The sequence below is a fragment of the Rhinolophus sinicus genome, chromosome 2 (genome assembly GCF_057876585.1).
Source record: "Rhinolophus sinicus isolate RSI-liver-muscle chromosome 2, RSI-T2T, whole genome shotgun sequence".
NCBI lineage: Eukaryota > Metazoa > Chordata > Mammalia > Chiroptera > Rhinolophidae > Rhinolophus > Rhinolophus sinicus.
The window spans coordinates 104,058,606-104,080,612 of NC_142502.1; the positions used below are offsets into that span (position 1 = coordinate 104,058,606).

The 22,007-nt window shown below is 46.1% G+C and overlaps 2 protein-coding genes and 1 long non-coding RNA gene across 8 annotated transcripts in view; 1 reads left to right on the forward strand and 2 right to left on the reverse strand.

Annotated features, from left to right (window-relative positions):
• Nucleotides 1–10,547, reverse strand: part of ZNF76 (zinc finger protein 76) — a 32,655-nt gene extending 22,108 nt beyond the window's left edge. The window contains exons 1-2 of one of the 4 annotated variants that reach the window (XM_019738759.3): nt 10,229–10,439; nt 2,544–2,630 (exon numbers count right to left, since the gene is read on the reverse strand). The gene's annotated coding sequence lies outside the window, so the exon portion shown is untranslated. Of the gene's footprint in view, nt 1–2,543; nt 2,631–10,228 lie in introns of all 4 variants that reach the window. The other 3 variants (XR_016020348.1, XM_019738760.3, XM_019738758.3) reach the window with 3 other exon arrangements.
• A 62-nt stretch (nt 10,548–10,609) lies between these two features.
• Nucleotides 10,610–22,007, forward strand: LOC141571631 (uncharacterized). The gene is made up of 3 exons (XR_012496548.2): nt 10,610–10,993; nt 12,122–12,227; nt 20,179–22,007. It is a non-coding gene; the product is annotated as an uncharacterized LOC141571631 (long non-coding RNA).
• Nucleotides 15,799–22,007, reverse strand: part of SCUBE3 (signal peptide, CUB domain and EGF like domain containing 3) — a 36,632-nt gene continuing 30,423 nt past the window's right edge. For all 3 annotated transcript variants that reach the window (XM_019738755.3, XM_019738756.3, XM_019738754.3), the window contains one exon: nt 15,799–19,873. In XM_019738755.3, the coding sequence (XP_019594314.2) occupies nt 19,724–19,873 (150 nt within the window). In that variant the 3' untranslated portion in view covers nt 15,799–19,723. The remainder of the gene's footprint in view (nt 19,874–22,007) is intronic.

Genomic DNA, 22,007 nt, shown 5'->3' on the forward strand with positions numbered 1-22,007 from the left:
AACATACTCTAGTTACTAAATGATCCAAAAATCCTATGCCTACGTATTTACCCAAACGAGTTGAAAACTTATGTTTGCAGAAGCTTTAATTCATAACTGCCCAAAATGGGAAGCAACCAAGATGATCTTCAATAAACAAACTCTGGTATATCTATACAATGGAATATTATTCAGCAATAAAAAAATGAGCTATTAAGTCATGAAAAGACATGGAGGAAACTTAGATGCATTTTGCTAAGAAGCCAATCTGAAAAGGCTACGTATAGTATGAGTTCAACCATGTGACATTCTGGAAAAGGCAAAAAACTAGAGAGAAAGTACAAAGATTAGTGGTTGCCAGGGGTACAGGGAGAGGGGAGGAGGGATGAATAGGTGGAGCACAGGGCATTTTTAGGGCAGTGAAACTATTCTGTATGATACGGTGATAGTGGATACCTGACACAACGCACTTATCAAATGTATAACACAGTGACCCGTAATGTAAACTACGGAGTTTAGTTAATAATGCATCAATACTGGTTCACAATTGTAGCAAATACACACCAATGCAAAATGTTAACATAGGTATACCGCATTTTATAATATTGTGCTTTGCAGATATTACATTTTTTTACAAATTGAAGGTTTGTGGCAACTTACTGAGTGAACACTAACATGAGTTTGGAAGAAGTTGATTCTAATATCATGGATGACTTTGAGGGGTTCAAGACTTTGGTGGATATACTGAAGATGTGGTGGAAATGGGAAGAGAACTATAATTAGAAGTAGAGCCTGGGGGCGGCCAGATGGCTCAGTTTGTTAGAGCGCGAGCTCTTAACAAGGTCACCGGCTGGATTCCCACATGGGCCCGTGAGCTGCGCCCTCTACAGCTAAGATTGTGAACAACAGCTCTCCCTGGAGCTGGGCTGCTGTGAGAAGCCAGAGGTCAGCGTGAGCTGCCAGCAGCAGGAGCTGCCGTGGGCGGCCGACCGATGACCGGGAGCACAAGGCTCTTAACACCAGCATGGGCCAGGGAGCTGCGTCCTACACAACTAGACTGAGAAACAACGGCTGGAACCAGAGTCGTGGGGGGGAGGGGGTGTGGAAAGGGAAAAAACAAATTGCAGAAACCACAATTACTTTTGCACCAACCTAGTATCAAACAGCATCGCATGCTACAAATTATTCATGAAAGGAGGAGTCCATCGATGCTGCAAACTTCCCTGTTGTCTTATTTTAAGAAGTTGCCAGTTACCCCACCCACCTTCAAGCACCCACCACCCTGCTCAGTCAGCAGCCATCAACATCGAGGCAAGACCTTCCCCAGCAAACAGGACGACTTGCGAAGGCTCAGATAATGGTTAGCATTTTTCAGCAGTAAAGGTTATAGAACTGTTTTTTAAGACATAATGCTATTGCCCACTTAATAGACTAGTGTAGTGTAAACATAACTTTCATGTGCACTGGGAAACCAAAACATTTGTGACTCACTTTATTGTGATATTTGCTTTATTGCGGTGGTCGGTGGTCTGGAACCGAACCTGAAATATCTCTGAGGTGTGCCTGTAATAGGGGGAAACTGGGAACAGCGGGTAGGGGGAAGTCTATGGGAATACTCTGTACTTTGTCCAATTTTCTGTAAACCTAAAACTGCTCTAAGATATAAAGTCTATTAATAATAATAATAATAAAATTCAGCTATCGATGTTGGCAAGGCCAGGAAGCAGGCCCGAGAGTGCATGGCTGACAGCACGAGAGACTGCTCCAGGCTCTCAAGAGAACAGTCAGTCAGTGCTTACCCCACTGGGAAAGGCTCAGGACGTAAGATCGAAGAACCTCATCTTCATAATTCATCCCACAAAAAGAAGGCACAGAAAACAAGAGCTACTTGCACAGGGATACTTGTTTAAATGTTTTAGACAAGAACCATGAATGAAGACCATCCGGGTTACTGGAGGAAGGTTAACCAATTGGGACGAGGGCAGAAGAGGCCAAAAAGAAATGAACAGTTGTGCTGAAAGGAAGAGATATAATCTTTTAAAAAATAAAGTCGCTGAAATGAAGAGATATTAGCATTAAGCTGAGAGGTAGTTCTCCAGTGGGCACGAAGCCTGGTGGCCAGCACCCACCCTCTAGGGTTTTCCTTTCTTCTCCCCACAGCTTTCCTATCCTCCTATGTCCTACAAAGAAAGAGATCTATTCCTCCTCTAATTCACGCCACTCTTAAGTACTGAGGTAGGGAATTTCTTCCTCTAGGATTTATCTTCCTCTCTTATAATCACCAGAGGTCAAGCTACCTCTTTTGGATATATTTTAAATGCAATATTCTTCAAACTGGGCTGTGCCGCATTGTGTGTCCTGTGGGACAGAATGTCATGTGGCGCCCCATGATTCAGTATTCTACCTTGATCTCTAGGTAATCTGTATATTCTTAACTCAAAGCAATGTCCATGATGCTGTGGGGAGACAGGCACAGTTTCACACTGTTCACGGGAGTATACACTGGTACAAGTTCTATGTGGAGTAATTTTGAAAGAATCTATCAAAATTACCAATGTACGTACCATCCGACCCAGCAATTTCATGTCTAGTGTACAGGTAGACGTACATGTGTGAAACATGGCACATATCCAAGGTTATTCATGGCACCCCTGTATGTAATAATAGCAAAAAATTAGAACTAGCATAAATGTCTATCAATATAGAACTTGCATACTATGTAGACATAAATAAATAAGGAAGCTCCTTACATACTGACGTGGAAAACTCTCCAAAATATATTAAATAACAATGGCAAGGCATAAAACAGTGCCTTTTGTATGCTGCCATGGCATTAAAAAAAAAAAATCTGTGTAAAGACAATTAAGAAATTACTAACCAGCGCTGCCTGGGGAAGGTTACTGAATGACTAGGGCAAAGAGATGGAAGGGTGACTTTTCACTTGTATCTTTATACTTAAAAAAATGTAGGCCTTGTGAATGTATTACCTGTGTAAAATAAATAAAAATGAATGAATAAAAGAAGCCTGCTCTGCACTCCATTCGTTGGCTACAGGAATATCTACGAAGCTGTGGCCGTGAGACATGGCTACTCCAGTGCTGACGGAACAGATTCCATGATGTCTGCAGCAAAACCACATCGGAAAACTTAGCTTTCCAATTCATGAATGCCATTCTGGAGTATCATATGGAAAGCTGATCAAACTGAGCATGAAGCAACAGCAAATCTACACAGGACCCGACGACATGCTGGCTGTAACTCGTGTGTCCCCAGCCTGGTCAGGGGGGTGGGTCCGGCTGCAGTGTCGGCTAAGCAGGGGCTGCCCTTTTCTTTCACTGTTTCTAGGGCCTCGGGCTACTACTTCCTAGCTTCGGAGGCCCCCAGACAGAGAGGACAGCTCTGGTTTTAGGTACCACTGCCACGCGCCCCACACCTAAGCCTCAGGCAAGTTCTATAATCTCAAGGAGCCCCCAGTTCCTCGGTTCTTATCTTCACTGCTTGGTTCTCATACTTTATCAACATCCTAAAGCAGCAGGGTTAACAAACGAAGAGCTCTGCAGTGAGAAACACCAGCTAGCTAAGAAGTTATCTCTGGGCTTCTCGGAGACAATCTTTCACTGAGGGCAAGCTTGGGGTGTTAGCCCGGAAGCAGCAGAAGCACCCTAACTCCCAGCTGTGCCGTCTACCATGCTGTAAGGATTGGAATGTCGCGTCCAGCATCACAGATCTGTCTGACTGTGAGCTGAGAGTGGGGTGCCTGCACTCCTACCAGCAAAACGAAAGCTCACAGCGTTTGTGAGGCCCTCCTCGAGTGCACTGTCCCATTTCAATACCTTTATTGACAGCAGCCAGGGCAAGAGGAATCTGAGGTTTTGTCAGGAGCTTAAGGCCACTGGTTAATGACTGGTTAATGGGTTCAGCTGCACTTGGATTTGTATCTCAGTTACTCTCCTTACAATATAAACACGGACATCTAAATGACACAAGGGTAAACGCTGCAGGGTGATGGTGCTTCCAGATACAGTGAGAAGATGACTCTGCTAAGTGCTCACCTTAAACTTAACTCTTGGGGGGAAATAACACACTCCTATTTTCTGTTCATACTGTTCATAATTTAAGTTCCTGGAGAGCATGCATTTCAGCTTAACCAGCGCCCGCCCAACAAAGAATGTGCCCACAGATACTAAATGAATAACACTATTAGGTCACATAGCTAGCTGAGTTCTTTAGCTCAAATTTGAATCCTAAACCAGCTCCATTTATTGTGAACTAAACCTACTGAAACTCCTGAGACTCGATTTGAAACCTTTCGCTTACTAAGAACAATGAGTCCTTAGATCAGTTCCCAGCAGAGGGGTAAATGCTGAAGGAAAGAACGAAGGAGGGAAGGTGGCCCCCCACCCAGCTCTTCCCCAGCCCCAGCCAGGTGAGCACCTTTTCCTCACTTGGAATCCCGCCTGGCCTCATCGCCCGCATGCACGTTCGCTGTTTCCTCCTAGACCCAGGGCAGGAAGGCGGTTTCCCTGGTTACTGTCACACCAGACCTACCCCAGGTGGCTTGTCTGTAGGGGTCCGCGAAGGCATGGACACGTCTTCTGGATGCACAGAATCCTGTCTAGCCTAGTGCCCAGCACGTGGCAGGCATTTACTGAGTATTATTTTAGCGACCGAGAAAGAGAGAGGGAGGGAGGGAGGGAGGGAGGGAGGGAGGGAGGGAGGGAGGGAGGGATCTGACCACCAATGCTGCTACCTTGTGTAGAGCTCAGCCGTTTCCAAAAGGCTCTCAGATATACAGATATACACGTATTATCTTCTTTACTCTAAGCACCTTTTCATCAGCTGTCACAATGGGAGGGGCTGACAGCTCATTTTTAGTCCAAAGCAATCATTTCGCAGATAAAGATATAGAGGCAGAGTTGACAGAGGGGTCTCAAAGCATCACACAGCTACATGGTGGAAGAGCTAGGCCTCACACCTGAGCCGCCAGCGTTTTTCCCACCATATTCCTTTGTCTCTTGCCCAGTAATAGTAACAGCGTTCTTTAGGTTCCCTGGACACCAGAAATTCAGTCATGTCTAACGGAGTTGTAAATCCAGCTACTTACTCAATATCGCCATAACTAAAAAACATCTCAAACTTGACATATTCCAAAGTGAATTCCCTATCGCCGCTTCTCACAACGCGCCCCTCCTCCAGGCTCCATGATTTTAGTAAATGGGAACTCCATCCTTGAGTTGTTCAGACCAAAAATGAGGGAGCCATCCTCAACTTGTCTATGTCTCTCAAATGCCACATCCAATCCATCAGAAAATCCTGTTGGGTCTTCTTTCAAAATATATCCAGAATCCAACCACTTCTCACTTTCCCACTGCTTTACTTGGGGTACAAGCCACCAACGTTTTTTGCCTGGACCATTGCAGTAGCCTCCTAACCAGTTTCCCTTCTTCCACTCTTGGCCCCTACATTCTCAACATAGCAGCCAGAATGATCCTTTATGTCACTTCATGTCACTTCTCTGCCTAGAACCCTCCAAAGGCACCCATCTCACAATTCACAGTAAATCCAGTGGCCTATAAGGCCCAACACAATCTGCCACTAACCCATTCCCACATCTCTTGCTGTTCCCCACTCACCCCACTGCAGCCATACTGGTCGACATCTCATGTTTCTCAAATACGTGCGGTGCGCTCCTGCCTCAGGAGCTGTGCGCCTGCTGTTCCCACGGACTGGAACACACTTCCACCACGTATTCGCTCAGCTCACCCCTTAATTTTATTCAGGTCTTTGCTCAGATGTTACCTTTTCAGTGAGAACTTCCTTGACCACCCAATTTAAAATTTAATACCCTGACTTCTGATACTATTTCCCTTTTCTGCTTAATTTTCTTAATATATACTTTTCTTGCTTATTAGCTTATTGTATGCCTTTCCCTCCTCACTCAAATCCTGGAACTTTGTTTTATTCACTGTTCTACCCCCAGGTACTAGAAAAGTACCTGGCCTTTCGCAGATATTCACCAGACATTCGTGGAATGGATGGAATGAACACCCATACTTCTAAGCTCTCCCAGGAATCTAAAGGCTTTAGGTCAGAAGGAGACGCTAGTTGAATTCTGGTTTCTCTCTTACCTCCCCCACTGCCTCCCTTCCTCTCAGGTCCAGCCATTTATCACCAGAAACCACACCTTGGCTCAGAAGCAGGGCAGGACCAGAGCCATGGGTGCCTGTTGCCAGGGCATTCCAATTCCTAGGCCACCAAGCACAGAATTCTGCAGGCTAGCATCCTGATACCTCACAAACAGAAGAGGTCAAAGACAGGATAGGGCTAAATATACTAACCTAGATCATAGTACTGACTCAGTAACTTTGAGGTGTTTTCTGAGGAACGGTGCTAAACTAGCACTTGTTCATCTAGCTGTCCTTTTTGTAAAATAAACTTTCATTATGGATTTCAAGCACACATAAAAGTAAAAAGAATAGTAGAAGGAACCCCATGAACCTATTACCCAACTTCATTTCTCCAATTTGGTTTCCTCTATTCTCTATCTCTGCAACCCCCACTAAATATTTCATCCAGCTGTTTTCTTGAGAACCGGTCTAGATGACACACTCTGGCCTTGTAACCACAGTACACTAGCAACTATGTCAACCAATCTCTCTAGTCTTAACCAGAAATACAGTAAAAATAAGCACGTATACCATTCCCCCACTGGAGCAATGACTAAAAAAAGAAGTGTCTAAAGTCCAGACTGTTAAAATCAAGGGACTTGCCCACTGTCACGTTCGGAGGGATTTGGGGAGGAGGCTGTTGTGGCTACGAAATGAATGCAGACGCGGGCTGTTTTCACTTGTTTGTACTGATGCAACATTTCTGAACGAGTGCATTCAATCCACTAAGTATTTACTGACTACCTGCTAAATACGAAGGACAGGATTCAGATGGCAGAAGGTAAAGAAAACCCAGTCTCTGTATTCAAGGAAATTACAGTGGGAGTGGGGGAAAAGAATACAAAAATAAAGAATACAAGATACAAGGCAGAATATATTTTGTGCCCTAAGAAAGATTAAACAAGCCTAAGGCAAAAATTCTTAAAAAAAAAAAAAAAAAAAAATCAACCCACAGAATTTGTAGACCCCAGGATTGACCCCTGCCTTATCTCTAGTTTTGCCCTCTAGTATATTTATTGCTGTCGAGTCAATCAGTACATTTATAGGAGACCTGGGAATTTGGTGACCCACAGAACAGACCTTTGGATGTGGATCTTTAATGTCACATTTTGCTACTCACCATCCAGTCTTCCGGTGGGAGGGGATAGGAAAGTCCTCCCAGGGCTTGGAAAACAATGGGGCTAATTCAATGCAGGCACAAGCTGACACTCTAAGCATTCTACCCTGAGGGCATATACAGCAGGCAGTTTCATAAACAGGACAGGATCGTGGGAGTTGGTCAAGGAGACAAGGCCAGATTGATTCAGAGGAATTTCCAAGGTCTCTCTCCTTGCTGCCTAAAGGAGTGTGAATTTGGTGATCTAGCATCAGAAGTTCCCAGAGAAGAACGCAGTTCTGTGGGTCAGAGACCAAGGAGGTTGTACTGGACGGCACCGTGTGTGAGGAAGGAGAGCGGAAGGAGGGGCAGGGTCACTCACAGGGGCAAGGTGGCCCTGGAGTCAGATGTACCTGACAGTGGAAGAAGGGCAGAGGAGGGATGGGAGGGAGGTTTACATTATAATCAACGCTATCAAGACTGGTGAGGTGAGGATGGCTGGGAGAAAAATAAGAGGAAGGAAGAAGGCATTGTGAGTAGAGACAGGGATATAGGGAGAGGGAAAAGGTGAAAGATGATTCTAGTTCGAAAAGGACGTCACTGATGAAAAGGAGGAAAACGCCATGAGATCTGAGAGGCACGATATTGGAGAGGGAAGAAAGAGGAGGATCTTAGAAAGCGAGGTGTAAAGGTCATGCTGGATGGGTTCACGCTGGGATGGAAGGGGCTCATTTTACTGAAGATGGGCGAAGGAGGTCACTAGATGATAGGCTAATTAGAGGAAGGGTTTGGGTTACAAGGTGTGGCTGAGAATTGTACAAGGGAGGCAGATAGAACACTGAGAAGAGATTGAAAAATAGGAAGAGATCGTATGAGGAACAACCACTGAGTTAGAGGGTTTTAGAGTTTATGAATTCCTGGGGTAAGGAACTTAACAGGATGAGAGGATTAGGGGGAAAGTGCCAGTGAGGTGGGAGATACCTTAGGGTAGTGAGACAATCTGGGCACTGGGAGCTCCAGAGACTCAAGATGAGACGGTATCAGGACAAAGGATCAGGAGAGAGAGGTATTAAGGTGCAGGGGTTCGGGCACGTGGGGTCAAAAGAACAATGGATTGAGGAAGTCACCAAGGCATGGGGCAAAGGGTTGTAGAAACCTTGGGGGTTACTGACTGAGTTGATGTTAGGCTTAGGAATTATTTGAAAATAAGAAACCAGGGGTTGACAGTTGCCTGGAAAACTAGTTAGGTTTGGGGGCAAGAGAAGGAATGGGGCAAGTGGGTTTTGAAGACTGTGGGTTCAAATCCCAGCTATGCTACGTATCTGTGTTTTAGGTTCTTCATTTAAAATCAAACCAAAACAAACAAAAATGGGAAATGGTCGTGGATATAATAACCACCTCTTGGGGTGGTGGAAAGGTAAAGTTAATTTATAAATGCAAAGCTTGGCCCACAGTAGGTCGTGGGCAGTTATGTCCCAATCATTATTGAGAAAGATATCGGTAAAGAAGCAGAGAAGGGAGGAGACCATACAATACAGAGACAAGAGGATGGGAATTCGAAGAGCTGAGTGGTAGAAAGATAATGCAAGGTATGGGCCCAGTGTTCAGTTGTTGAATTCCTAGCACTCAAGACAGAGTAAGACCCACAGGAGCATCTCAGCTTATACTTCAGGGCTCCCATGGGCTAGGCAAGGTGCCAAGTGCTTTGCATGCATTATCTCAGGCACTACTATTATCCTCCCTTAGCAGAGATGGAGATGGAGGGTTCTGACAGGCTAAAGGGTAGGCCTGAGGTGCCACAGCTGAAGGGCCAGAGTCACACTAGAACTCAGATCTCTTATCACATCAACTCCCAGAGCTGAAGCACTCTGCTATCCTGCTTGGCAAACGTGTTAACTGACAGGGCCTGCTCAAGGCAAATGGGTATGGACTAGGAAGAGTGCAGAGGGTCATGGGAGTGAGGGACTACGGTTCATGAAGCAAGCGGACGGACGCTGGGTTGAGGTTACAAGAGTCAACTTCTAGGGAGGGGCACAAAAATAACTGCAAATAAATATTATCTTGTCTGAGAACTGCATATTTTCACAGCTGGAAGTCAGCTCTGAGATTGTTTAAACCAACCTTATCACAATACAGATGAGAAACGGAGGACCAAGAGTGAGGCAAGGGATTTCTCCCAGGTTCCCAAAGCACAACCATGGCAAAGCTGGGGACTTGAACCTGGGACTAGACAGAATCCAGAATTCTCTGATGCCTCCGACTCTTACTTCATCTCCGTGTCTTCCTGGGCCCCAGCTTGGTGCTGGGGCACTTTTAAGTCATGTGCTGACTGACACTGGGGGACTGGTAGTGCAGTGGGATGTCAGAGGGGGGGATTTTAGGACGAAGAGGGTACGTGGACTAAGGATCATAAGCTTACAGGGCAAAGGAGGGATTATCAGATATTGAAGGTTATGTAGATGTCTGGGTGGGAAACTTGGAGTTACCAGAAAAGATTTGAGGGGAGTAACCAAGTTTGTGGGGGAACGCAGGATAGAACTGGAGGCGTCAGCGGATCAGCCGGGTCACCAAAGAGGGGTGTGAGGATCTTGGGTCACGAGTCACTGAATTAGAACCGAGGGAGTCACTAGATTGGTGGGTCCCTGGGCAGTGCTGGGGAAATGCCTGGGTTGTCAGGGTCAATGACTAAGAATTGAGGGTTACCTGGTGAGGTCTTCGGGTCAGCTGGTGTGGTGTGGGGTCACAGAAGTGGAGACGGGGTTGGGCTTGGAAGTCATGGGGGAGGAGTCGCAGAGCGGAATGGAGGGGAGAGATGGGGGCCAGGACCGGGGTGGGGGGGGGAGGTTAGGCCGCCGTCGAGCCGCCCGGCAGCCGGGCTCGGATCGGAGGAGGTTGGGCACGCCGGGCTCGGGACCTTCCCGGGGTCCTGCGCCCGCCCGGCCTCCCACCTGGGCACGGGGGACCCACTCGTCCCGCAGCCACCAACCTGACAGCCCCCGAGGGCGACTCCGCCGACAGACCGCCATGCACCGGGCCCCGCCACCAGCGCCGGCCCCGCAACCCGCCTGCGCCATAGCCCGCCCGCCCGCGCGCAGCTTGCCTCGCGCGATATCCAGGTTCCAGGGCCTCCGCAACTTTCCTTTCCTCTCGGCGCGCCTCTACCGGGCCCCGGAACCCGTATAGAAAATAAAGGGCACGCTCCACCCCGCACCCCCGTCGCCTCGGCCGCGGTGCTAGCTATCCTGGTTCCCGGGCTCCTGGAGCCCGGGATGCCGGACTCTGCACCGTGCCCCTCGCAGCCCCGCCCCCTGGCCGGGGTGACGCACGGCCCGCGAGGCCGCGCGCCCGGGGAGGGCGTGATGACGTCACCACGCCCCGGGCAGGACCTGGGCCGGCACGCAGGCTGGGTCGTCGCTATAGCAACGAGGAGACGCCACCTGTCCTGTCAAGGGACTGTCCGCCTGAGGCCTGAGGCGGGAGCCGGCAGGAGCCCGAGGTCCCGAGGGCTCCGCGCCGTCTCGTCGACGGGCTACGGGCTTCAGGAGCCAGGGAGGCCATCCGGGGCGGGCTGTGAGAGCAGTCAGTCGTTGCCGTGTGTCCCACTGCTTGCGCGGGGATTCCGGAGCCTCTCCTCCCGGCTCAGCGCTCCAGCTTTCCTCCTGCGCCTTACCAGCCCGAAGCGCTTTACTGTGCGCAGTCCGCAGCACAGCCTCCGACCTTCGAGCCAATTCCCCGAAGGAAGCAACTGCAGGTATTATTAGCTCCTTATTGAAAAGGACGACATTGAGGAGCCGCGAGGGACTTGTCCCTTTGGGGAAGGCGCCCGACGGTCTTGGGTTCTGTCACTCTCATTCCCGTCAGCCCCACCCCCAGCCTCAAAACCAGCAACACCCCACCTTGTAGGATAGCTTGGGGAGAACAAAACCAAGCCCTTTTACTATTTCCCCCATCCCTTTAGGGAGGGCCTAGCTTGGGGTATTCTCAGAAACCTAAGGAAAAGTTAAAAGGGAGCGAGCTTTTGGTAAAAAATTAAAAAGTAAATAAGGAGAGGTGTTAGATAAGGAACTGGTAAAGGTTGCCTCTTAGGAGAGGAATTGGTGCCTGGAGGAATGAAATGAGAAACTTTTCCCTCTTTACCCATTTAGACTTTGATTCATTTTTGTATCCCTAGCCTCTCCTCCCAAAAAACTATTTAACTTAAAAAAAAATTTAGAAAGGAAGTATTCCCCCAAACTAGAAACATTTACAAAATACTGGGTTTGGAGCTATGGTAGCTAAACATGCCACTGACATCCTGTTCCTCTCCTCCCCTGTCTGAAGAATTAACCAGAAAGACTCCCTCTTCCCCCTTCAGTTTTAGACATTCCCTCTTCCTGATCTTTGTTTTGGCACAACATTTCCAAAGGGGAGATTGGGGCCAGAGTTCTCATCAGGTTCTCAGTTTGGTGGGCAGTGAGTGACAATGGATGGTCCATTCTTATGGTTAATAATTGATCCTTTATATATTTCCTGTTACAGAAATAAAAAGCCGGACCACTATGGTGCACTCTTTCTGTTCCTTTTTGGTGGAGATTTGACAAGTTATATTTCAAAGACCCACAGAGAGAATAAGTATCTTGTCCTGTAGCATAAACTCCTGGTTAGAAATAGAGCAAGAGTTGGGTGGCCGGTTAGCTCAGTTGGTTAGAGCATGGTGCTAATACCACCAAGTGTTGCTGGTTCGATCCCCACTCGGGCCACTGTGAGCTGCGCCCTCCTTAAAAACAAAAAACAAAAAAGAAAAAGAAAAGAAATAGAGCAAGGGAATTATCCTAGTTGTCCCCCCACCACCTATTTCCATAATAACAAATACATCTGTCCTTTCTCACATTCCTTGCAGATCCTGATCTGATTGGCAAATCATCTCTTCTGTTACACAATTAACAAAAATTGTGGGAAGACTCTGGGAAAGCAGTGTCTGAATTTGAAGTAGTAAGATTCTGATGGTGGGTAATTTCAGGTACTCTGGAGAACTGGTGAGGAAAATACTTTGGAGTGGAGATTGAAAATCATGTCCAGCAGCTTCTGTTCTGGCTTTGAGCCCCACCCCTGTGATATACCATTTAGGCTAGTGGTCTTCAGACATTTTTTTTAAAAAAAAGATTTTATTGGGGAAGGGAAACAGAAATTTATTGGGGAACAGTGTGTACTTCCAGGTCTTTTTTCCAAGCCAAGTTGTCCTTCAATCTTAGTTGTGGAGGGTGCCATTCAGCTTCAAGTTGTTGTCCTTTCAGTCTTAGTTGTGGAGGGCGCAGCTCAGCTCCAGGTCCAGTTGCCGTTGCTAGTTGCAGGGGGCACAGCCCACCATCCCTTGCAGCAGTAGAACCGGCAACCTTGTGGTTGAGAGGACGCGCTCTAACCAACTGAGCCATCCAGGAGCTCAGCGGCAGCTCAGCTCAAGGTGCCGTGTTCAATCTTAGTTGCAGGGGGCGCTGTGCACCATCCCCTGCGGGACTCGAGGAGTTGAACTGGCAACCTTGTGGTTGAGAGCCCACTGGCCCATGTGGGAATAGAACTGGCAGCCTTCGGAGTTAGAAGCATGGAGCTCCAACCGCCTGAGCCACTGGGCCGGCCCCCAGACATTTTTTTTTAATGGACTCCATAAAAGAATTTTACTAAAGAACTATGTACTTCCTTGTTCATTTTTAAGTTGGTATCTAAATTTTCCATCATAACTTTAAATTTTGGTAGAGGATATCATTTCTGACTTATTGTAAATTTTGCCATTTTAAACTAAAACCATTACATCATTCTTAAATGTATTCAGTAGACTCCATATATTCTAAATATTTGATGCCCACCATTATTCCTGTAAAAATGTATAAACAAGCTCTTCTTTAACAGAAATTTTATAAGGTTCCCTTCTTGAACTCCAGATTCCATTCACTTCCCCTATAGTACTTTATCCTAATTAGTATTTTTGTATGCTTTAAAGTCTTTTAATGATCACTGTCACACTTTACAACAAAAATGAATGTAAATTTAAATTTATTGCCTGTGACCATAGGCTTTGTTAAAATTTCTTATGAAATGAATGGTCATTACAGTTGCTAGTATACAATTTATTAAACATAAATATATTACATATTTTTGTAATTCGTGAAACCTAAAAAGTACAATTTTTATTGACTATGTATCTCTTAATGAGAAATATGGTGTTTCTCCTCAATTAGTTCAGGTATTCCTGGATGAATATTACCTAATGGTAAAAGGAGATAAGGTGCAATACAGTTCTCTACCGGATTTTTATTTTTATAGACATAAGTGGTGAGAAACCTTGTTCACATACTAATTGGGAAAGGAAGAGATTTGTTACAATGATATTCCTTGAGTCTTTGAACTACTTTTAAATTACATGCCAACAATCACAAAGAGTCCTATTACCAAATACCATTGTCAAGTACTATCAAATAGAGTCCTTCTTTACTTTTTTTAAAAGCAAAGAACTGGGAACCACTGAAATCTTTGCAAAAGGATTTATCTCTTCATTGGAGTCTCAGTTATAGTTTTATGAAAATGATTAATTATCTGCTACCTTTTCACTTAGAGGCACCTTGTTAATCAGATATTGATTTTCATACTCCTTTGCCAACACTATTTTTTTATAAAATTCTTTTGTCGTATCATTATATGCTTTCAGGATCTTTTTGTTAAAATATTGAAGTGCATATTTACTTCCATATGGAAAATACCTGACGTTTGTGGAATTAGCAAAGCCAGTTTTCATTTCAAATCACTAGCCTATATGGTAATTAACCAAATCAGACTTTCTGCCAGGAAAAAGTTTGACTTTATTCTTCAATTCAAATAAGTATGTTAATATTCATTTTAAAGAATATGATAAAAAATCTCTGGGAAATAAATTAACTGTAGCTTATAAAATAAATTACTAAAAATCAGTCATGTTTAAAATTATATAGATCTAATATTATAAAAATTATAAAAACAAGATAGTACTGTTTCTCATATTCTTTGGAATAATGCCATGTAATGTATAGCTATGTTCATTAGTTAATTTATTAAGTGATAAGTGGGATAGAAGGCATGTCAACCCCTTGGCAAACGTAGGTATGTGCTTGTGTGGAACTCTGATGTTTGGCTTTTGGGAGCAATTAAATAACAGTCATGTATAAAAATCAGAAATAACTCCGATAATTGTTAGACTTCATGATTGAACTTTTTCTTATGTATTTAATAAAAAATAAAGGTATATTTACTAGGAGATAGTGGGTTGAGCAGCTCACAACAATTTCATTTTTGCTAGTAGGAGGTGGAAAATAGGAAACATTTTATAAGATGAAATACAAAAGAGGATTGATTATAATGGGAATATTTTGATATGAAGGGAAAAACAATTCCTCCTATTGCCCAGGTTTTCACACCCTGGCCATGCATTAAGATACAGTATAGAGGATGGATATGCCTTTCTTTTGTAAAGTAGGGCAAGGCCTCTGGTGAAAGAGAAGGTAGGATGTGCATGAATATGACGGCTGGCTCTCAAACAGATTAGTTTTAGGGAAGATTTCTTGTGGACTTTGAGGATCTGGAAATTTATTCTGATAGGCCAACCCCCCATATTTTTGATCAGGTCAGTTTTTCCTTGTTCCTCTTAAACGGCTACATCGTGTAGATGTTAAATCCAACACAATTTTGTCAGGGAATTATATAAGTGCAACAATTAAGATGTATCTATCATTTCAGAGCCTAGAAATTGGGGCTGTTCATTTACTGGAGATTGGAGATTGTGTTCCCGTGCCCTGTAGTATTAATGGTGGTCGTGGCTGAGTGATCTGTGTTTCTGAATTCTGCTTGATGGCTAAGAATGTCCTGCATAAAAAGAGCAACCTTGGGTGAGTCTCGGTGCTGGTACTTTGCTAGAGGTGGGACATCTTCACTAGGGAGGTGTCTGAGCCACTCGTGGCCTGGCCAGATTATGCGAGCTGTACTGTAGTGAGGAGCAATAATATCCTAAATTGCCCTTACTCCCTAGGTCCCTCTCAGGGGTCATTCTTGATACTGCTTTTAAAAATACCATGTTTCCCCCAAAATAAGACCTAGCCGGACCATCAGCTCTAATGCGTCTTTTGGAGCAAAAATTAATATAAGACCTGGTCTCATTTTACTATAAGACTGGGTATAATATAATATAATATAATATAATATAACATAATATATAATATAATATAATACCGGGTCTTACATTAGCTTTTGCTCCTGGTCAGTGCCTGCATTAGAGCTGATGGTCCGGCTAGGTCTTATTTTGGGGGAAACACGGTAGACAAAAGAGACAAGCCTTTTCAAATTCTAAAACCATTAGGAAGAAGATGGACAAATGGAAAATTTGGGTAAGTCCTATGTGGAAGCCGGAAGACACTTTGTCTCCTCACAGCTCTTTTGCAGCTCTAGGTTAAGCAATCGACGCTGAGGAGTTTCATTAGTATTTTAATAATAATAATAAAAAAGACAATACAAAATCCAAACATTTCTTTTTACAAGTTCAGATACATTTTTCCCCCAAGTGCAAAATATTCTATGAACTGCATCATTTACTGTTTATTATTGATTGTGTAGGAGATGATTACTATATTGGCAGCAGTGGAAGGCAGATATAAATACAATTATTTTGAGATTTCTTCTGCATGAAAAGAAAAGGCCTCCCACATGATAACGATTATTCTCTGAAACTTCAGTCCAACTCACACAGAATAAAGTTTTCAGCTTGTCCATACTGCTAGTCTGTGTGTTGTCTAGATGAGCTGGTAACAGAACTGGGGATTCCCTCCAATCATGTATTTTCTTAAAGGGTTCCTAGTCCAAACAATGGCCCAAGGACAGGGTGTGTGCCGCCATTGAGACAGGTCGGATTTAAAGACGTCCTTGTGTTGTTTGCTTCACTTTTTTCTTACTGTTCTTAAGAAAGAACCAGGCAGGTTAACATTATTTTCTGCCTACAGTCATCATACTGTCTTCCTCCCCCTCGTTTGAGCCTCTTACTTGAGGTTAAGCAGCAAATACAAAAGTCTGAATGCTCGACGTTTTCTGACATTTTGAGATATGACCTCCTAATGCACTCCAGAGTCACCTCAAACATGCACCTGGAGAACACTTCTTGGGTATAAAAAGTTTCCTTAGGGCCAAAGACCAGAACTGTATTACTGAACTTTCAGCAATAACTCTGAGCCTCCATCACCTCCAAGTAACCTAATCCTGAGGAAGTCAGAGCGGTCACAGCTCACTGTCAGCCTCTGAGGATGTGTAGGCCCCGGGCAGCCCAGCTCTGGTCAGTTTTCTCCTGACTCAGATTCCCTCAGGTTTAGGGAACGGGCCTGGCTTATCGTACAGAAAGCGGGAGGCGGAGAAGAGATTGTGTGTTGCTGAGGGTATAAGTGCCTTTCTGATATACATCACTGGGCGCTCAGAGCTCTTGCAGAAATGGCTTCCCATTCCCAGACTCAGATCAGGACCGGTTTTGTACTAAAATAAATGAAACCGTCCAGCCCCGTGGCCCTGTAAACACCCATCCTGCAGAGAGGCCTCTGGGCTGATTTCATGAAGGGGTCCCATTTATACTGTCTTTCCACTTCCCCACACTGGTAAAATCCTATTTTTCCGTCTGACCTGTAAAGGCCTAGAGAGTCCCTGAGTGTTGACTCCTCATGCAGTCCATTTAATCCCTAGTTTGATGCCCCAGGGCGGCTTCCTCCATCGTTTCAGCAGCAGCTTTGCCTGGGTTCTTAACCCCCAACTTGGACAACCTGACTGGCTTTGGTGGATGTCAGCAGGTCTCCACCTGCTCACCACCCTCTGCCTGACATCACTGAAGCGGCCTAGTGGTCTGTACTTTCCATGTTGTGGAAGTCACTGCAGGTCCCAGGAACCATGGACTAAAGGAATGGAGGAAACGTGTTTGTGTGTGTGTACGTATGGGGTGACAGGAGAGGGAGAGAGCAAGGAGAAGCCAGACCCTGAAAGCATAAATCGGGAAGGACTGGCTTTCTGGGAGAGATGCAAAATGGTTAAGAAGAGAGGAATCAGAAAGTTATCCTAGTTTCTGGTGGACAAATGGGATGGTCAAAGACGATTAAAGCAGTTTTCAGGTAATTTCCTGGGAAGTGTGGATACTTCCATTAAATGACCATTTCCCTGCTCGGAAGGAGACATTTTGGGTCTTTATAGCAGCACCCCCTTTGACCCAGAGAGACAAAGGCAGCCAGACACTCTGCCCGTAAGGGCCACAGTGTTGGCTCATGAATGTCAGGAGCCAGCTGTGACATGGGCTATCTACTACTACCCAAGGCTGTTTTCACTGCTGGCTGCCACTAACGGGAAAGGAGGGAGGTCAGGCTCCTTTATCTAGTGTTGAGTTTCCTGGGGGAGCAGTAGCCCGGAACAGTCACTTAGAAATAAACACTACGAGTTAATTGGTAGCCTTTGATTGAATAGGACTACAGCTTTGGGGGAACTAGAAGGAGCAAATGGAAAATCATTTTACAGGCAGCAGCAGAATGAGGGTGGAGTGTGTGCAGGACCTGGGCTTGGGCATGGACTTGATTCTTCATCCTTTTGGAAAACAGTACTTGGGGACGCTAGGCTTGATGTCAACTCCCAGAGGGAATGGTGAACAGGTAGGGGCAGGCAGAATGGCCAAGGTCAGGCAGAACACTTCACGCCTGGATAACGGTCCTAGTCTTGGCTCCTCCAGCCTCGTCTCTGCCCTTAGGACCCGCGTCAGCCCATCCCCAAGGGGTTTGTCCGGGTCCTCTTCCATCTGCACACCAGGGGAAAACAGGATGAAAAGCAGGGGAAAGACGGAGGTTTTCCCTTCGTGGGGTGGAGAATCACTGACCAGTTCCATCGGCCTCTACAATCACGAGGTCCATGCTGAATCCATGGAGAGGCAGGGGATAGCAGGATAGCAAACACAGGCCTCTCCTTCCTGTGCCACAACATCCTATACATCTCATGCCTCTGAGCCACGGCCCTGGGTGACACAAGCCAGGGCTCTAGGTCTGAGGGCCACTGGGTGGGGAGTAGACAGATCAGATGCTCCAGCTCTCAAAGTTCATGAGATTCAAGACCTTTTTTCTTCCACTCCAAACATATACTCTTCTCTTTTGGGCAGCTATAAATAGGGTTGTTCTAATAGAGGAGAAAGAAACAAACAAACAACAACAAAAAAGAACAAAACCAGAAAACAAAAACCCCTCCCTCTAGACAACATAGAAAGACTCAAAATGATTGCACTTATTAGATGTGGGCAGAAGGCTTGCCAAGTGCACACACATTCCTCTCGCTGCCCACAGCCTGGGGCCAGAGGTAGGTGGCTTTGGGCTGGTACCGAGCAGGGTCCTCTTTGGTGGAGCCCACAAGCCATCTGTGGCTACAAGGGAAAGACAGCTCTGGGGTAAGGCCCAGGCCGGCTTCCGCTGGGCAGCCATGTTTCTTGAAGCACAACACTTAGCTTGGGGAGTAGGGCTCCCCCAGGGAGCACTGGGGGTGTGTGTGGGTGTGTGGCTGGGCCAGGGAAGGCGTGAAAAGGGATTAGTGTTTGAGGCTGGCTTCCAATTGTTCTGTAGTCTAGTCTTTTAGATGATATGTGTTCCTTCCTTTTTTTTTTTCCTTTTCTTTCTCTTGGCGACACTTGAAAACCTGGTTTCTGTCCTGCAGAGCTCTAGTCTTTCTCTCCGGGAGTGACAGCAGTGCATTCAACATGGTAACGCCTGCTGCTCTTCCGCATTCAGCGGTGTCCACGAGCCCAGTGGTGTGGGCCTTTTGTAAGCCCTGGGATTGAACCCCAGGCAGACTGTGGGGGGAGAAGGAGAGGAACTGCAGAGACCACGAAGCCGTGTGTGGGGGCAGACCAGGGCTCGGACCATGTGCCCCAGACGACCAGTGCTGGCATTAAGCTTGTAAGTCAAAGGCTGCTTTGGCAGAACCCAGGGCTGTTAGAATCACCTGGGGGGCACAGCCAGGGACATTCTGGCTCCTGACTAGCAAGGCACAACCCTAGAATGGCAGAAGCCCCTCTTCCCCCTCCCCGCCCCCCACTAGACCCACTTCTTTGGGTGGGCCTCTGGCATCCTTCCAAGCTGATGGGGTCAGGGATGTGAGCTGGTGAAATGGGCAGTGTGGCTGGGGAGCAGAGGAGGGGGTGCTGTTCCTTCACCCCTCAGGGGGAATAGAGCCAGCACTGAATGGCTTTTCCAGGGAGCTTGTAGGAAAAGGGAAAACAGGAGAGAGGGAAAGAGAGGGACAGAGAGAGGCAGAGAGGGACAAGGAAAGGAAGCGAGAGAGGAAGAAAGGGAGAGTTCTTGGTCTGTATAGTGATATTCTTTTTATCCAAAGAGAGAGGAGCGAGTTCCTCATCCGCGGATGGGGGCCGCCGGCTCTGAGGGCTAAGGAGTCTGGGGTCTTCAACACCTGGCTCTTGGGCCTACGGGCACTATTTGTAGGGCCTCAGGAAGCTGGAGACTTTGGAGCGGAGCAGCTTGATGAAGGATTTGGGCAGCATCTCCTTGTGCTTCTCTGTGTACTTGAAGTAGTTCTGAGGGTGGGCCAGCACCTCAAAGAAGGCCTTGATGAGCTTCTTGTCCTACAGGGTGGCGGGCGGCAGTGTCAGCCTCAGCGGCAGGGCTGGCAGAGGAGCCCGGCTTCCGGTCAGCGGCAGCCCCTCGTGGTGTGGAATAGGCACACCCAGAGGGGAGCCCTGGATCCCATCCCCACCGCCTGCTCCTCTAGAACCTTACGGCTCGGTCAGGGGCACTCCCTCCTTCCAGGGCTCAGGGCCCGTCCTCAGCACCGTCCTGGGTCCCTCTCGTCTGCTCCAACCACAGCAAATCCTGTGATTCTACCTTCAATCTATATCCAGGGTCTGACCACCTCTCCCTGTCTCCACAGCTGCTGCCCTGCCCAGGCCACCATCGTCTCTCACGGGGACCATTGCAGCAGCCTCCTGAGTGGTCTCCATGCTTCTGCCTACCTACCCTGCACTTCTATACACGCTTCTCCCACAGTAGCCAGTGACCTTTTCAGGTTTTCATTAGATCATGTCCTTTGGCCATTCACAGCACCTCTGTGGTTCTTTTCACTCAGTAAAGCCAAGTGCCGTGCACGGCCATGGGTGGAATGCCCTGCTCTCTCTCTTCCATCCCCCTCGCCTCTTCCTCACCCTGCTGAGCCGCACTGGCTTTCTCAAGGTAAACACGCCACAGCTCCGTGCTCCTTAGCTGGGAACGCTCCTCCTGTCTTGATGGTCTAATGGGTCGTCCTTTACCTTATTCAGGTCTCCTCTCCTCAGAGGCCTTTCCTGCCCACCCTGTCTGACGTAGCAGCATGATGTGTAGGGAGCGTTCTAAAGACCAGGCACTGCGCTTTGGGGTTCAGACCGTCTGGCTTCTAGGCCAGTGTTCTTCACATTGCATCGGCAGATTTTTAAAGTAAGAGCTGGGTCTTCCAGCCTCTCATCCCCACTTTGATCAAAACAGCTTTGCATTGGAGTTTCAGCATATTTGAAATAAGAGTTCAGATGCTTTAAAAAATGTGTGACAAGCACTGCTGAAATTACCATATTTTGCTGTGTATAACGTGCACTTTTTTTGCCCAAATTTGTGAGGGAAAAAGGATGCGCGTTCTTTATACATGGGTAGTACTAATTCTGTATCTATATAGATGTTTATAATTGTTTTATTTATGCTTATGAGTTAAAAGTGTTGCTCTAGAAATCAGTAACAACATCTGTATACAAAATAATGCCCTGGAATATGGTAATCAGTTTTGTTGAACAACGAAGCGTTCTTGGCCTTCATGATGCGTAAATATCGTTAAATGTGTTACCGGTACATAGAATTTCTTGTACCTTATATCTGTTCCTGTGTTTTGTAATTATTTGTTACATAAAATTTCTTATACCATAATATGTTAAAAAACAAATGCTAAAATTCCTTTATAATACAAAAAACAAGTACCTGAATGTAAGCAAATGAAAATTTGAATTAAAACGAAAGATTTTTCCCCCCTGAAAGTTTGAGCCAAAAACGTGGCTGTGCATTATACACAGGAGCACATTATACGTGGCAAAATACAGTATATTCTTTGCAGCCTGCAAGTTCTAGATTTTTGTCATCATGTCTCTTAGCTTGATGACGGGACAAAAATTATTACTCATAGAGATAAAACTTTTTTTGCAACAATAATTTATGAAGGATAATACGGTGACAAGGATTATAGCTTCTTCAGTAAGATTTTCTCAAACTGGGATCCACAGACCCAGGTGTCTCTTCGTCTTCGATATTAAAAATATTTCTTTTCCTTTAAAAGAGTCTGTGCTGAATTAACTCTGAGAAACGCCACGTTCATCTGCTTTTCTGAGGGAGCTGAGGCAGGAGTAAGGGAAGGAAGGGACTTACGCAAAAGTACCTTTCCATGTACCTCATTTCCCTGTATGGTTGATGGAAGAGGTAGGGGACATTTCATCTCCTCGTCTTCCCTTTCTCTTCCCCTAAGCTGCGGGTGACACTACAGTCAGATGGGCTTAGGCTCAAACCCCAGCTTCACCACCAGGCGGTTCTGTAATCCTCTGTGCCCCGGGTTTCTCATCTTTATACTGGGGATGATGAAGGAGCTACTTCACGGAGCTATTATGTGTGTGTCAATGAGAATGTGTATGTAAGCAGGTAGCATGCATGATGTTACCCAGTCATTAAATGTTGGCCGGCGTTGTGCATATT